Raw genomic sequence first — 16,004 nt, 5'->3', positions numbered from 1 at the left:
TGTTCAGGGTAGTACCACATCAACACCAACTGTTCAGGGTATTACCATATCAACACCAACTGTTCAGGGTAGTACGATATCAACACCAACTGTTCAGGGTAGTACGATATCAACACCAACTGTTCAGGGTATTACCATATCAACACCAACTGTTCAGGGTATTACCATATCAACACCAACTGTTCAGGGTAGTACGATATCAACACCAACTGTTCAGGGTAGTACGATATCAACACCAACTGTTCAGGGTAGTACCACATCAACACCAACTGTTCAGGGTAGTACCACATCAACACCAACTGTTCAGGGTAGTACCATATCAAAACCAACTGTTCAGGGTAGTACCATATCAACACCAACTGTTCAGGGTATTACCACATCAACACCAACTGTTCAGGGTAGTACCACATCAACACCAACTGTTCAGGGTAGTACCACACTAACACAAATTAGTCAGGTTATTACCATATCAAAACCAACTGTTCAGGATATTACCATATCAACACCAATTGTTCAGGGTATTACCATATCAACACCAACTGTTCAGGGTAGTACCACATCAACACCAACTGTTCAGGGTAGTACCACATCAACACCAACTGTTCAGGGTGTTACCATATCAACACCAACTGTTCAGGTTATTACCATATTAACACCAACTGTTCAGGGTAGTACCACATCAACACCAACTGTTCAGGTTATTACCATATCAACACCAACTGTTCAGGTTATTACCATATCAACACCAACTGTTCAGTGTAGTACCACATCAACACCAACTGTTCAGGTTATTACCATATCAACACCAACTGTTCAGGTTATTACCATATCAACACCAACTGTTCAGGGTAGTACCACATCAACACCAACTGTTCAGGTTATTACCAAATCAACACCAACTGTTCAGGTTATTACCATATCAACAGTTAGCTTAGTGTTTAAAGTGTTCGTTGTAAACTCAATTCAGGTGAAGCAAAAAGAAGTATTGGACTCGCTTCCATTCAACCTAATACCTCAGGATTCCGACAACAGGATCAATATAATTATTTGCAAAAGAGATATAATATGTTTAACAAATATGAAAAAGAAAATAATAAAGACAACAAAAAAACGAAACCAAAATATGAAGTGATTAAGGTTTTCAGTTTCATCATCTACGGAAACATTTGTTGTGGAGGAGAAAGAGAACAAACTTAACACCTTAAAAATTGTTCGATTTGGATGATGTGTGGCATTTGTAAAGTTTCATTTTGTATTGTTTAACTTTCTATCAACAGCTAATCAGCTATGGACGGATCCCCAGTGATCGACATCCATGCGTATAGTGTATATATGTATGTATTTTGGGAGGCTGTAGTATACTCGTGTTTGTCTCCCTGTGAAAGTGTGGAACTGATGTCGTCTTTACAGTGTTACTTCGAAAAAGCATACAGCCGAAGACACCCAGCAGGACATCCCAACTGGTCACATTATATAGACAAAGGGCAAACCAGTCGTCTCATTTCCAAAATGTCTCGGCCTGAAGACTTAAACCCAAAGCCTTCCTCATTTGATCAAATGCTCAACTAAAGGCCAATATTGATGCATTGTCAAGGAGGGAGGCGTTAGGAAGAAGAAAGTTGTTTAGAAATAGCAGGACCCTTCGATGCCGAAGCGCTGTCCAGATCACAATGTTCGTTTGACCAAAATTGGGCTCAAAATTAAACAGAATTATAATAGATAAAGATTTGTTGCGTAATATTACCCGGAACAGTACCAGAATGGTGTTTGGGAGATAGGTAATTAACTAATGGTCCCCTGGTGGACATAAAGCCTATTTAAAGCTGGTACCTGCTGGTGCTCTGCTTGATGTCCTGTGTTGTTGTTTACATATAATATGACCGGCGTGAGGCGTCCGTACATGACTCAATCATTCATTGGCCTTATTGTGTTATGGAACGTAAAACAACACCAAACTATGCATATCTCATTATTAAGTAATACTGGCAACTGATAAACAGTATACGAGATCATTTTCCGCTCACGCCTATACGTATTATTATTATTATTTTCTGGCATCTCGCAACATCACGATTATCAACAACTGTACATGGCATTAAGATGTATTTTTGTGCGTTTTATAAATGAAACCTACATGTCTGCTCTTTTTATGTAACATAACAATACCTGAATACTACTGTAGAGTAAAAACAAAATGGAAATTATTTGTTGCCCCCAAGTGAGGCGAAATGCAGTAGGGATATTCGAGTAATGCATGTCCGAGTAAGTGGTGTGTTCCTGTATATATGCCTATAGTAAGCAATCAAATAATATCGAGGACGACATTTTTTTCAAAGCAGGATTGCTCTTTAAGGCTTCCAATTTCTTGTGTGCACATTTTCTGAAACCAGTACAGAATGTCATGAAGCTATATCACATACAAAAAAGTTAGTTCCATTCACTATCCATGGGGTTACTTCTCTTATGTAGTAAGCCATTTGGGTGTTTACCTATTTAATTCAGATACATATTACTCTATTTAATAGACAAACTTCTATTCAAATACAGTTATCTATATCTAGATACAGACACCTTTATTTTTAATTAAGATATCTCTATTCATTTGCTAATAAGATATATCTATATCTATATTTCAATTAGAGATATATGTGTTTTATATGCATATATCTCCAATTTAAATAAAGATATCTTTAATCTTAATACAGATACATATGTATATGTATTTCATACAAAACAATATCTACTTAGAATACAGATACCTATTATCATTATTTATTAGACATAAATTCATATATATCTGTGTTTGAATTACAGATATCTTTATTTCAGATGCAGTTATATCTGATTTTATTAAAGTTATAGCTAATTTATATATAGATATCTGTATTTTATTATAAATAGAGATATCTCCAATTCAAATATACCAAAACGGCTTGCCATAACATCCATAAGCGTATGCACCTATTAAATTCAAATATCTCTATTAAGAACAGATATAAGATATCTCAGTTCACTTAAAGATATATGATATCTGTAACTTAAATAGAGATATATCTAATCTAAATATATATTTGTTTTTCATTCCGATATAGAATCTAGATGATATCTGTATTTAATAGAAAATAGAGATATATATATTTGAAATAAAGATATATCTATTTTATACATAAATAGATGTATTTCCATTTTAATTACAGATATCTCTAATAGAATTATTAGAAATAATTTCGTTTTCAAAATGAAAAAAAACACTCTTCCCAAGCGGGGAATCGAACCCCGGCCGCCGCGGTGAGAGCGCGGAATCCTAACCACTAGACCACTTGGGAACTTGATAAACTGTCTGTTAAATATATTTATATATTTTTAATTCGGTGTTGGGACTCAAAATTTTCAGACATTTTTTATCCTACTAGATCTAGTCTAGAATTCTAGATCTTGTCTAGATTATAAAAATTATATGTACACCAGATCTTATACTCTCTGGATTTAATCAAATTTGCATTGTTACAGATTATATACTAAAACCGACTAGCACGCCACCATCAAACACGTGTTATCGTCAGGTCTGAGAAACGCTTCTCAAAATGAAAACAACAACACATATATCCGGATTCTAGACCTCTTCTGATCGTCATGAGAACTTTACGCGTTTTAGAACTATACAGCGGTATCGGCGGGATGCACTGTGCTCTGACAGGTTCATTTTAACCTTCATTTGTCATTTGATATTTTAACGTGACCCTATGAGAATGCACTAATCAGTAAGCCATGATGTACCAGAGTATAGACTACTCTTATAGGCCTAAGTCTCTGGATATACTAATCAGCTAATAATGGTGTTACTCTTTCACGTGACGTACACAGGGGCTCGGTTTCGGGTTTCTGAGTAACATATGACATCAGTAAACAACCACAACACTATAAATTAAGTATTCGTATACATTCTAATTTTTTATAAGGTTTTAGATTGTATACGAATACTTAATTTATAGTGTTGTGGTTGTTTACTCAGAGACATATATATACAACAAACAATTTCAATCTGTAGATATATATATCATAGCCTGAGTAATTACTCTGCCCCCTCCATGTTAAAAAATTGTTTGGTGTAGGGCCCCTACACCATATTAATTACTAAAACATGGAACAACGGAACATACTAAAATACGGAATGATGGAATGACAGAACAAACTATAATACGGAATGACATGATAATATATAACGGAACATAAAAGATCAGAACTTGACTTTAAACATATTTTATTGTCTAAACAAGAACAATAGGATTAGGCACAAGTTATTACAACTTATGAAGCCTTCTCCACTCAACATGTTAATATTTACAAGTAATGACATAGGTATAATATATAGTAAGTCATGTAACATTTAGGAGGAAAAATGGATAATTTAACATACAATGTACATTTACATAATAAAGAGATACAAGTATATATATTCAAAATCTTCTGCTGGACTTTATGAAAGACTGCACATATCCAAATACATAACTATTCACTTCCAAAGCCAAGTTTTCATTACCATATAATAACAAATTTAAATTTACATGTATATTTAAATCATTAAAATATTGGAACATTTCAGCACGAGCAGTAGCATATATTGGACATTCAAAAAAGAAATGATGCACATTTTCACAAATGTTACCACAGTTTACACAAATAGAGTCCTCTGCCAAATTTACACGAAAAAGATCATCATTAAGAGAACTACACTTATATCTTAATTTTGTATGTATTATATTAAACTTTCTTTCACCATAATTATAGTAGCAAGGCAGGCTAGTAGAAATAGGTTGAGAGAGAGCTAGTTTGAAAGAAGAAAGAGAAATGGATTTAACATTGTCGTCTAAATTGTTCCAGTTTCTTAAAGTAGAGGGAAAGAAGGAGTTTATTGTAGAAGAGAGTCTGTAATTTGGAATTCTGAAATTGTCCTTATTTCTTAAAGGGTAAGGGTTATTATTTCCCACTGAAGGAGGTAATAAGTTAGATAGATAACTTGGAGTCATATTATTTTTTATTTTATAAAGTAATTGAAGATTTCTTTTAGCTCTTCTGTCTGAAAGTGGTTCCAAAGATGTTTCAAAATATAAAAATTCTTTTCTTGTATAAGATGGTAGACCAGTTATTATTCTAGCTGCTTCAAGCTGAGCCCGCTCTAACTTTTCTGAGTCAGCTTGAGAGCATCCGCCCCAAACCTCACATGCATATTCCAGAACAGGTAAAATAAATGACTTATAAATTCTTAAAAGAGCATCACGCTTTAACATATATTTAATTTTCCTTAAAACATTTATTTTTTTCATTACTGATTTGTATATCTCATCAATGTGGTCAGACCATTTAGCATTTGAATTACCGTAAATATTACTCCAAGATGTCTATGTAAACTACTAAAATTTAAAAAGGTTCCATCAAAAATTAAATCAAGATTTTCTTCAATATTGTCGGAGTTTGATATAAAAATTATCTCAGTTTTATTAGGATTAAAAGAAACAAGCCAAGTTTTTGCCCACTGATTTAATTTTTCTAAATCTCTGTTTAAAACTAATTCAATTTCTCGGCATGAAGAAGACGACTTTATAAGAGATCAGAATCAAAACATTTGTTTATTTCTTGCGATTCTGTTTTTGTTTTTGGCAGTCTCTGCAAAGCACTCGCTTCCGTTTCTTTGCATTTGCCTGAGTTATGCCAATGCACTCGGGATGGAAGTCTTGGTTACAACCATCACAAACTACGTAGAGTGTATGTGTATCTGGCAATTTACATTCACAATGTATTGGAACAATGTGCACCCGTTTCACCCTTTCTTTAACTTTTCTGGTAGCAATTGTCGGGAAGAGTGACAAATATTTCCTCTCTAGACAATTGTACAAATGTGATCGTAGTTTCTTACGATCATATCGCTGCATACACAGATCTTTCCCATAGGCCAGAGATTATAACCATTTTCGCTATGGCATACAACAATCCACAGTCATACCCATTATTTTGTGGAAAAACATCCAACATTTTGAATTTGATATTGTGTCCAGGAGTATTGACCATGGTACAAATGGCCATCCGCTCAAGTCTTGGAACATTGTCGAAGCTCGAATCCATTACCCAACATGCAAATTACGTCTGATTTGCAATTAATGTTAGTAACCGTCAGCCAGTGATTTCCACCATGCTCAGGATGTCTACTTATAATTTGAATGAACGCTTCATCATGTCTGGTAAATTCGAGTGTAATGGAGAGTGTTATAGACTCAAGTCCTTTCATCTCGGGGAAATTGATGTTTAATCGGGGTCATGCAACAGTCCACTATTGTTCCGTTCAGCCATCTATACAGATTTAAGATTAATGTTCTGTCCCTGGTGTTAAGATTTTCTAGAAGCAGTTTCCCGTCTGTGGGGACCCAAACTTCCTTGCTGTACTTAATATCCAGTTCGAAACTGGAATCGTGCTGTTCTGTAGACTGCTCCAAATGTTCCGACTGTTCCGTATGTTGTTCCGATGATTGTCTAGACTGTTCCGTATGTTGTTCCGGCTGTTCCGTATGTTGTTCTGGCTGTTCCGTATGTTGTTCCGGCTGTTCTGTATGTTGTTCAGGTGCTTGTCCAGACTGTTCTGTATGTTGTTCAGGCTGTTCTGCTATGTCCAGATCACCGGCTGTTCTGCTATGTCCAGATCACCAACTCTAGGTTTTTTTTCTTCCCTGCTTTATACGTTTTTGGCCTCTGGCATTTTTGCGCATGTTTGTCAAGTTTCTCATCCCATTTTCATTTGCCTCAAGCAGAATATTCAAACTAAGTTTGACGGCCAGAATATGAATACAGCCTGTCCGTATTGGCAATAATGTTGTTTGCTTTTCTCTCCTGCATTATCAACCTGATTACTTGCGCCATCGTTGATGAAGTATACAAACAATTGACTTTTATTATGACATCACAATTAATCATCAACTGTTCCGTAACTTTGACTACAATGTTAGTTTCGTATTTCAGTACTACAGAGTTAGTTCCATATTTTAGTATGTTCCATCATTCCGTCATTCCGTCGTTCCGTGTTTTAGTAGTTTTATAATTACCCTACACCACCCATACATCAGCCCCTACACCAGACATTAGTGTCAGGGTCAGATGAAACTCTGGCTATATTCAGCAGTGCTGAAACCATAACTCAAGTAGCCTCATATATGTAGTCCTATAAATATATATTTCAAGATATACAAGATGTAGATATTTATACCATCACTGACCGAAGGTATTCGAAAATTTCTTTTCAACGAAACCCCTTTTCAATCTCATTGTATATCCAAAACTCCTGGTTCATACAATATTATAATTACTGAGTAGTCTCAATAAAAACACCAAATGAAGAAGCATTTTGTTTAACCATTAATTTGATAAATACAGAAGTGAACTGGTTCTCTTTGGTTTAGTCCGAATTTTCTGACAATTTTGCTATGATTATAAATACCAAAACATGTAAACATTAGCTCATTTCAGTGGAGGTAATATTATGACAAAATGTACCTGCTTTTCAAACACCTAAAGTCTTGTCCATCAATAAACACACAGGATACTGTATATCTTATATTGCTTTCCATGAATATATTTTGTTGGGTGCCTGCAAATATACCCAGGTAACAGGAATTGGACCATGGAGAATATCTCCAGACACACTACCAATGCAAGGATGTACACTTATACATGAATCTTAAATGACCTTAGCTGTTAATAGGACGTTAAACAAAATAAACCAAACCAAACCCAACATGGTCAATGACTTGGTCCATTCTACAATTAGGGGATGATTATTGGTACAGTTTTCATGTGAAGAAATAAAACCAGTCCAGACTCCTGTAACCTTTCAGCCACAGGTAAAATGATGCTAACATAAGTATGAATCAGCTAGTTATAGTTATTCTACAAATTTAATTGGCCGGCCCTGCCTTCGATTTCGATTCAATATCACCATTTTTTAAATATTTTTCTCTTTCTAGAGAGCTGCCTTCCGTTTGAGGTGATACTTGCGATTGATATCAACACAACAGCAAACAAAGCATACCGACATGCATTCCCAGCCACCAAACTCTCCGAGTGTGGAATAGAGGTATTGTTATTACCAATAATGTGGAATGGAGGTATTGTTATTACCAATTATGTGGAATAGAGGTATTGTTATTACCAATAATGTGGAATAGAGGTATTGTTATTACCAATAATGTGGAATAGGGGTATTGATATTACCAATAATTATATATAATGTGGAATAGAGGTATTGTTATACCAATAATGTGGAATAGAGGTATTGTTATTACCAATAATGTGGAATAGAGGTATTGTCATTACCAATAATGTGGAATAGAGGTATTGTTATTACCAATATTACAGAATTGTTTTGAGCTTAAGTTGATTAAACCAAACTGTGATGTTGGTGAGGTACGTGAATTAGGTATCTGAATCTGTGCTATATAAAGTAAGCAAGTTCATAGATGTAGTGGAAGCTTAAAGTTCCAGAAAATTTCTATAGGTTAAACCTTTTTAAGTCCCCGAGATATGTTTGCAAGTACAAAGCAATACATCTGGTTCTTATAACGCTAATAGTTTTTCATGTAAGTGAATATATCAAATTTGCTTATTAAGTAACTTCACACGAAATTCATAAACATATTAGTTTAATAACCTTTTATATTACATGTGATGAACACTCCTGTTAGATCCTGTTTATTGTACAACTTGTGAAACATCCTAACAAATGCATTTCGGATACTTCTATAAGAACTTACATATTAATTTGTGATCTAAGTCTGGACTTTGAATCAGTAATGAATGAAAAGATCAAGATAATATGATGATATTCAAGCTACAGCAAGGTGTGAAAAAGTTTTTCATTATTTCTATGATGTCAAAAAAGTGTGTAATTGGGGAGGGAAAATGCAACGACCATACCGGAACTTGAACCTGGGACCTCCAAAATCTTAAATGAACACTCTAATCGTTTGAGTTAAATGGCCACCTGCATTCAGCCCTGTCCAGTTCCATACATTCATGCATCCTTTCTTCAACAAAGTCTTCAACCCACATGAGACCCTATTCCACCATCATGGGTATTAGTTGTGCGCCAATTTAACAGGAGAGGGGAAATGCAATGACTAGACCGGTACACTAACTTAGGACCTCTCAACTCTAGACGGACACTCTAACTTTTTGAGCTACCTGGCCAGCCCAGTCCAGTTCTGCTACATCAGTGTTTCGATTACCTACATGTATATGACAAGGCTTATTTGAATGTTAACTGTATTTGTGCCATGTCATAATGATATTTAGTAAAGGGAAGTTAACCCTGTTATATAATAAATATATGTTTCATATTGTAGACACTGACAGAGAAGCAATTAGATGAGTGGAAAATTGACATGATAGTTATGAGTCCGCCCTGTCAGCCATTCACTCGTGTCGGCAAAAAGTTGGACACTGAAGATCTACGTACCAAGTCATTCCTCCATCTTCTAAGTCTCCTGCCAAGGTAAGATGTTATGAATACTTGTTCAATAATGACTACATGAACTGAGAATGAACATTTATGAATAAGGTATTCAAATAAAAGTGCATATGGTGATGTAATATCAAAATATTTTACAATTCAGAAAACAAAAATCATCTCTTTTCTGTTTGTGACAAAAGAAGAGGGGCACTTTTTCCCCACAAGTCTAATTCATTCTACGTATGATATATGTGTGAATGTAAGGGAGGAAATTCTACATGAACTTATTTTCTGTCGAAATAAGAGAGACTATTTTTTCCAAGGCTTGCTCTGCAGACAGTGCAGTATGTATATTTGTGTCTTTGCATTTTTTTGTATAAAATAAAGGAAGAGTTTGATATCTGTGTTAAAATAAGGGAAACAAGGATGGATAGTATTGCAACAGCAATACAAAGTCCCCTGCCTGACCCAGGAGTGCACCTATTTATTTCCCATTTTTTAAACTACGTGTTATACTGATCACGTATACCAAGTTTCGTTAAAATCTGAGTAGTACTTTAGGAGTTTTCCGGACACACCTCAACCAATGAGAAGCTGGCGGCCATTTTGAAAAATTGGGATGCACAACTTCATGTTATACTGATAATGTATACCAAGTTTCGTTAAAATCGGAGTAGTACTTTAGGAGGAGTTGTCCGGACAAGTCTCAACCAATGAGAAGTCGGCGGCCATTTTGAAAATTGTTTTTTTTGGGGGGAAAATGTGGGATTCACAACTACATGTTATACTGATCATGTATACCAAGTTTCGTTAAAATCGGAGTAGTACTTTAGGAGGAGTTGTCCGGATAAGTCTCAACCAATGAGAAGTCGGCGGCCATTTTGAAAATTGTTTTTTCGGGAAAAAAATGTGGTATGCACAACTACATGTTATACTGATCATGTATACCAAGTTTCTTTAAAATCGGAGTAGTACTTTAGGAGGAGTTGTCCGGACAAGCCTCAACCAATGAGAAGCCGGCAGCCATTTTGAAAAATGAATTTTTGAAGAAAAAAATGTGGGATGCACAACTACATGTTATACTGATCATGTATACCAAGTTTCGTTAAAAACGGAGTAGTACTTTAGGAGGAGTTGTCCGGACAAGTCTCAACCAATGAGAAGTCGGCGGCCATTTTGAAAATTGTTTTTTCGGGGGGAAAAATGTGGGATTCACAACTACATGTTATACTGATCATGTATACCAAGTTTCGTTAAAATCGGAGTAGTACTTTAGAAGGAGTTGTCTGGACAACTATTGCGTGACAGACAGACAGACTGACGGACGGACAGACGGACGGAGGGTAAACCTATAGTCCCCCCGTTTTTCAAACGGCAGGGGACTAATAATTATTCCAAGACTAGGTTGTAATCTGTATATGTAGCCATATCAGTATGTAAGGGAGGTAACTCGTCTAGGACTACCTCTTCAGTCTTTAGTTTGATATTTTAGACTGACCAACTGTCCATCCTACATCCTAGTGGAGAATGTAAAAGGATTCGAGTCATCACAGACCAGGGACCGACTGATAGAAACACTGCATACCTGTAGATTTAACTTACAGGTAAGAATTATTAGACTCCATTCAGTGTTTTCCCTAAGAGCTATTAAAATTAATTGCATGAAATTATTAACTTTTAAGTTCGGTTTTCAAGACTAATGTAAAGAGTTTTTGAAGTCCTTTTCTTTAGGCACTGTATTGAAATTCTCGTCCTGTTTTTAAAATTATTTACACTATGCCATGATACGTCTCTATAAATGTATCTATAACCAACACATTCAAACACATTTACCAAAAATGTTTAAATAATTTGTCTTAAATCTAAAAGTTTATTTACATATATAAATCACTTTTATGACAATTTATATGACACAACCAATATGATATTTAAGAGTGTGACGTTACGATGACTACACTGTCACCTTCATCAGACTAATGACCAATGTGAAGCGTACTAGCACTGTATTATGTAGTGTCCGAGATGGTAAAAGATTTGATCTACTCTGAAGGATGTTTTCGTCTTTATCAGGATCTTATTTACACCACATTGGTCATTAGTCTGATGAAGGTGACAGTGTAGTCATTAGTTTAAACGTCACACCCTTGAATATCATATTGGCTTTGTTATATAACTTCTATCATATTTACTTTACCAACCTGAAGAAAATGTTCCAGAATATATTACTTTTATCACTAATTGTACATCAGGAATCATGGTTTATTTTTGTTTCAAGTTGGACGTTGATAGTAACTATTTTGTCGAATAGTATATTTAAAAGAAAGTGAGTTTAAAAAATTGCAAAAAAGTTTTGTTATTTTGAAGGAATGTCTGCTGACTCCCTTGCAGTTTGGAATTCCAAATTCCAGACTCCGTTACTACCTTATAGCCAAGAGAGCACCATTGAAGTTCTGCTTTAAAACTACTGAAAAGGTAAATATAGTCTTTACCAATGTACCAATAATACTGTAAGTCAACTCGGTAAATATGGTAATACTTAGTCAACAGGGTAAATATGGTAATACTTGGTTAACAGGGTAAATATGGTAATACTTAGTTAACAGGGTAAATATGGTAATACTTAGTTAACAGGGTAAATATGGTAATACTTAGTTAACAGGGTAAATATGGTAATACTTGGTTAACTGGGTAAATATGGTAATACTAAGTTAACAGGGTAAATATGGTAATACTTAGTTAACAGGGTAAATATGGTAATACTTTGTTAACAGGGTTAATATGGTAATATTTACATAATGTAGTTAACAGTAAAAATGTAATACAGTGTACTTGGTTAACAGGGTAAATATGGTAATACTAAGTTAACAGAGGGTAAATATGGTAATACTAAGTTAACAGGGTAAATACGGTAATAGTTAACAAGATAAATATGACAATACCAAGTTAACAGGGTAAATATGGTAATACTAAGTTAACAGGGTAAATATGGTAATACTTAGTTAACAGGGTAAATATGACAATACTTAGTTAACAGGATAAATATGGTAATATTTACATAATGTAGTTAACAGTAAATATGGTAATACTAAGTTAACAGGGTAAATATGGTAATACTAAGTTAACAGGGTAAATATGGTAATACTTAGTTAACAGGATAAATACGGTAATACTTAGTTAACTGGGTAAATATGGTAATACTTAGTTAACAGGATAAATACGGTAATACTTAGTTAACAGGGTAAATATGGTAATACTTAGTTAACAGGGTATATATGGTTATACTTGGTTAACAGGGTAAATATGGTAATACTTTGTTAACAGGGTAAATATGGTAATACTTTGTTAACAGGGTAAATACGGTAATACTTAGTTGAAGGCAATACTTCAGTCCTATGTTTCTGCTTGCCTTATGGTATCAGACCTTTTAAGTATGGCTCATTACTGTATCACACCACTCAATATACTCCTGTTTTTCAGATTCTAGATACGATACCAAGCTGTGCATCAAGATGGCTGTCATACAAATTGCGTAAAAGACATGGTAGTAGTACAGTTTCTGGTTCAGCTGAAACCACTCTTACCACCGACACCAAAAAATCTGCTGGAATCACCCCATCGTCAACTGTTGCCACGGACACCGCAGATACATCAGCTAATACATCAGGTGGTAATGATGTACCAATCACCACTATCAGTAGCAATGAACTTCTTTCACAAAACTGTTCAAATATTTCCGGAGAAGGTGATAAAAAGGGACATTTGGTTGTGCCGGAAATGTTAAGTTCTAATAGTTGTTTACCTGGGAGGGATGAATCGGAAAATACAGATAAATACCGGGCACTACTCAAGTATGGCCATAACATGAGGCAGCTAGAGACTGATGTCCGCAAACTATCTGAGGAGTGTGTGAATCTTGAACACTTTCTGGAACAACGAGAGCCAGATTATTTTAATGCATATAACCTTACGGACAAGGAGCTGCGCCGGTTTATAGTCATGGACATTGTTCACCCTTGTCTCACCAAAACTATCTGCTTCACGAAAAGGTAGGAAACTGTTCACCCTTGTCTCACCAAAACTATCTGCTTCACCAAAAGGTAGGAAACTGTTCACCCTTGTCTCACCAAAACTATCTGCTTCACCAAAAGGTAGGAAACTGTTCACCCTTGTCTCACCAAAATTATCTTCTTCATCAATACACAGCTTTGTTTTTTTTTTCTGACGAATTGTTGTAAGGATATTGAAGAGAAATATATAAATTTTATAAAATATAGCAATAACTAATAGATTTTCACATGCATTGTATATATATATTTTTTTTTTTATGAAGATATGTTGTTTAACATTACTTTTTGCATGTGACATTTGATCTGTAATAATTCTTGTTAAAACAACAGTAGCATGTGATTACAGGTATGGTCACTTCATGGAAGGAGCAGGGATCAATTGTTCAGATGACCACAGACGTTGAGGTATACTAGTCAGCTCCAGTAGTCATAAAACAACCAGACCTTATACCTGGCACTTCAGAATACCCAGATTCCAATGTTTCAATAATTTTCACTGGTTCATCTCCCGATTATTATTACTTTAAGTTTTGAATCATACCTGGAAGCTTTTCAGATTGTGAGCATTATAAAACATTTGACGTGTAAATCTTGTATGTGTTTTGGACAAATAATTTCATCTGTTATGGTATAAGAACCTAGACTTGCATGCAAAATCATGGCAGTGAAGGGCTGGTTTTGTATAGGGTTTATACCGGAAATGGAATTTCATTTGTTGTTAATCCTAACAGACATGGAAGGGCTTATTACTCTGCATTGGTTCATTGTCAGATTAATACTGTATGAAAGTTTACATGTGTTGGAAAATGTTTTCATTACCGTTTTCCATTGATCAGGCTGTAAAGAGAGCTAGTGAGTTCAAAGACAGTGCCATGGAACTACAGAATCGTGATGAGTGGGGGACAGAGGAGATATCTATCATCAGGGCCCTACAGCTACGATACTTTACACCGAGGGAGATTTCCAACCTTCTCTGCTTCCCTCAGAACTACAGTAGGTTGTTTTAGGTCTATCACATTAAACGTTTGATGTTCATGCCACAAGATATTCATTTAAATTAGATTGGATTGGAGTCTTAACACTTTGATTCAAAATATAAGATATATTTAAGATTGATGTACCCTGTAGTTATTGCTCAATTAGTGATTTTAAAGTGTCCCTGCCCTACATTGAATTATTGCTCAATTAGTGATTTTAAAGTGTCCCTGCCCTACATTGAAGTATTGCTCAATTAGTGATTTTAAAGTGTTCCTGCCCTACATTGAATTATTGCTCAATTAGTGATTTTAAAGTGTCCCTGCCCTACATTGAATTATTGCTCAATTAGTGATTTTAAAGTGTTCCTGTCCTACATTGAATTATTGCTCAATTAGTGATTTTAAAGTTTTCCTGCCCTACATTGAATTATTGCTCAATTAGTGATTTTAAAGTGTTCCTGTCCTATTGAATTATCAGCATTAATTGTTATAGTGTGATTACAGCAATTTATGGTTGTTTCCTTTAATACATAGTAATCAAATAAACACCACCTAGTATGGTGTCTTAATTACCAAGTCAACTTTTGAAGTCTAAAAAAGTAATTGTGATACATGTACATGTAATAGATATCTACAAATATTGATTGAGCTATTTGGAATTTCCTAATTTCCTCAGGTTTTCCAGAAGACTTGTCAAGAATACAAGCTTACAGGTTGCTAGGCAACAGTTTGAATGTCCATGTAGTGTCCGTTCTGTTGAGGATGTTAGTCGAAGGGGACACCTGATGGAGAAAGATTATAAGACTTTATCGTAATTGAACTGTGGTCCAGATATAAAGACCCGATTAGATGAAAAAAATACTTAGAGAATGGCATGTAGACCCAAATATTCCATGTCAGTTCCCATCTTAATGTAACCTCCAATATGTTAAGTAGTAAGATATACCAGCGGCCAGAGTGACTGTCTTGATCCGACACCATCACAAGCCTACCTGATATTACATGCAGATAGAAATGGAACAGAAATTGTATAAATCTACTGATCTAGCAGATGTGTTGATATTGATCCTGTTTAAAATAAGTTCATGCTTGCAAAAGTAATATTTGTATCCTTGCATCGTCATTGAATATCAAAATCAGAAACCCAGAGTTCCACTGGGGTTCATTTATAGATGTTTTACTGTCTGCATGAGGAAGATCGGGAGATATATTCTGGAATCAATCAGATTCATGATAATTGTCAAGTGCAATTAAAGGATGTGTATACTTATTTAACTAATTGGGATTTGTTATCTTTAAATTACCAATCTCAGGGAGAGTACATTCTGTGCTTGTAACAATGTCACATTCTCCATAACTGAATTTATATTGGTTATATATATGGAACCCATGTGAAGATTACACAAAGGTTTCAAAAAAAATGCACACAAAAGGCTTCTAGCTAGCTAACATGAACATTTTGTATCA

General features: G+C 34.9%; 1 protein-coding gene and 1 non-coding gene across 2 annotated transcripts; one reads left to right on the top strand and one right to left on the bottom strand.

Annotated features, from left to right (window-relative positions):
- Positions 1–3,254: 3,254 nt before the first annotated feature.
- Positions 3,255–3,326, bottom strand: Trnae-cuc. The gene has a single exon. It is a non-coding gene; the product is annotated as a tRNA-Glu (tRNA).
- A 212-nt stretch (positions 3,327–3,538) lies between these two features.
- Positions 3,539–15,812, top strand: LOC117336130 (tRNA (cytosine(38)-C(5))-methyltransferase-like). The gene is given in 10 exon segments (XM_033896512.1): positions 3,539–3,697; positions 8,010–8,119; positions 9,387–9,535; positions 10,986–11,097; positions 11,858–11,965; positions 12,971–13,539; positions 13,907–13,931; positions 13,933–13,965; positions 14,397–14,553; positions 15,214–15,812. Coding segments are annotated over 10 exon segments (1,437 nt in total). The 5' UTR covers positions 3,539–3,633; the 3' UTR covers positions 15,324–15,812.
- Positions 15,813–16,004: the final 192 nt, after the last annotated feature.

Source organism: Pecten maximus, chromosome 10, assembly GCF_902652985.1.
Source record: "Pecten maximus chromosome 10, xPecMax1.1, whole genome shotgun sequence".
NCBI classification, from domain to species: domain Eukaryota; kingdom Metazoa; phylum Mollusca; class Bivalvia; order Pectinida; family Pectinidae; genus Pecten; species Pecten maximus.
The sequence above is the reverse complement of the archived record's forward strand: the minus strand, read 5'-3'. Positions and strand labels throughout refer to the sequence as shown.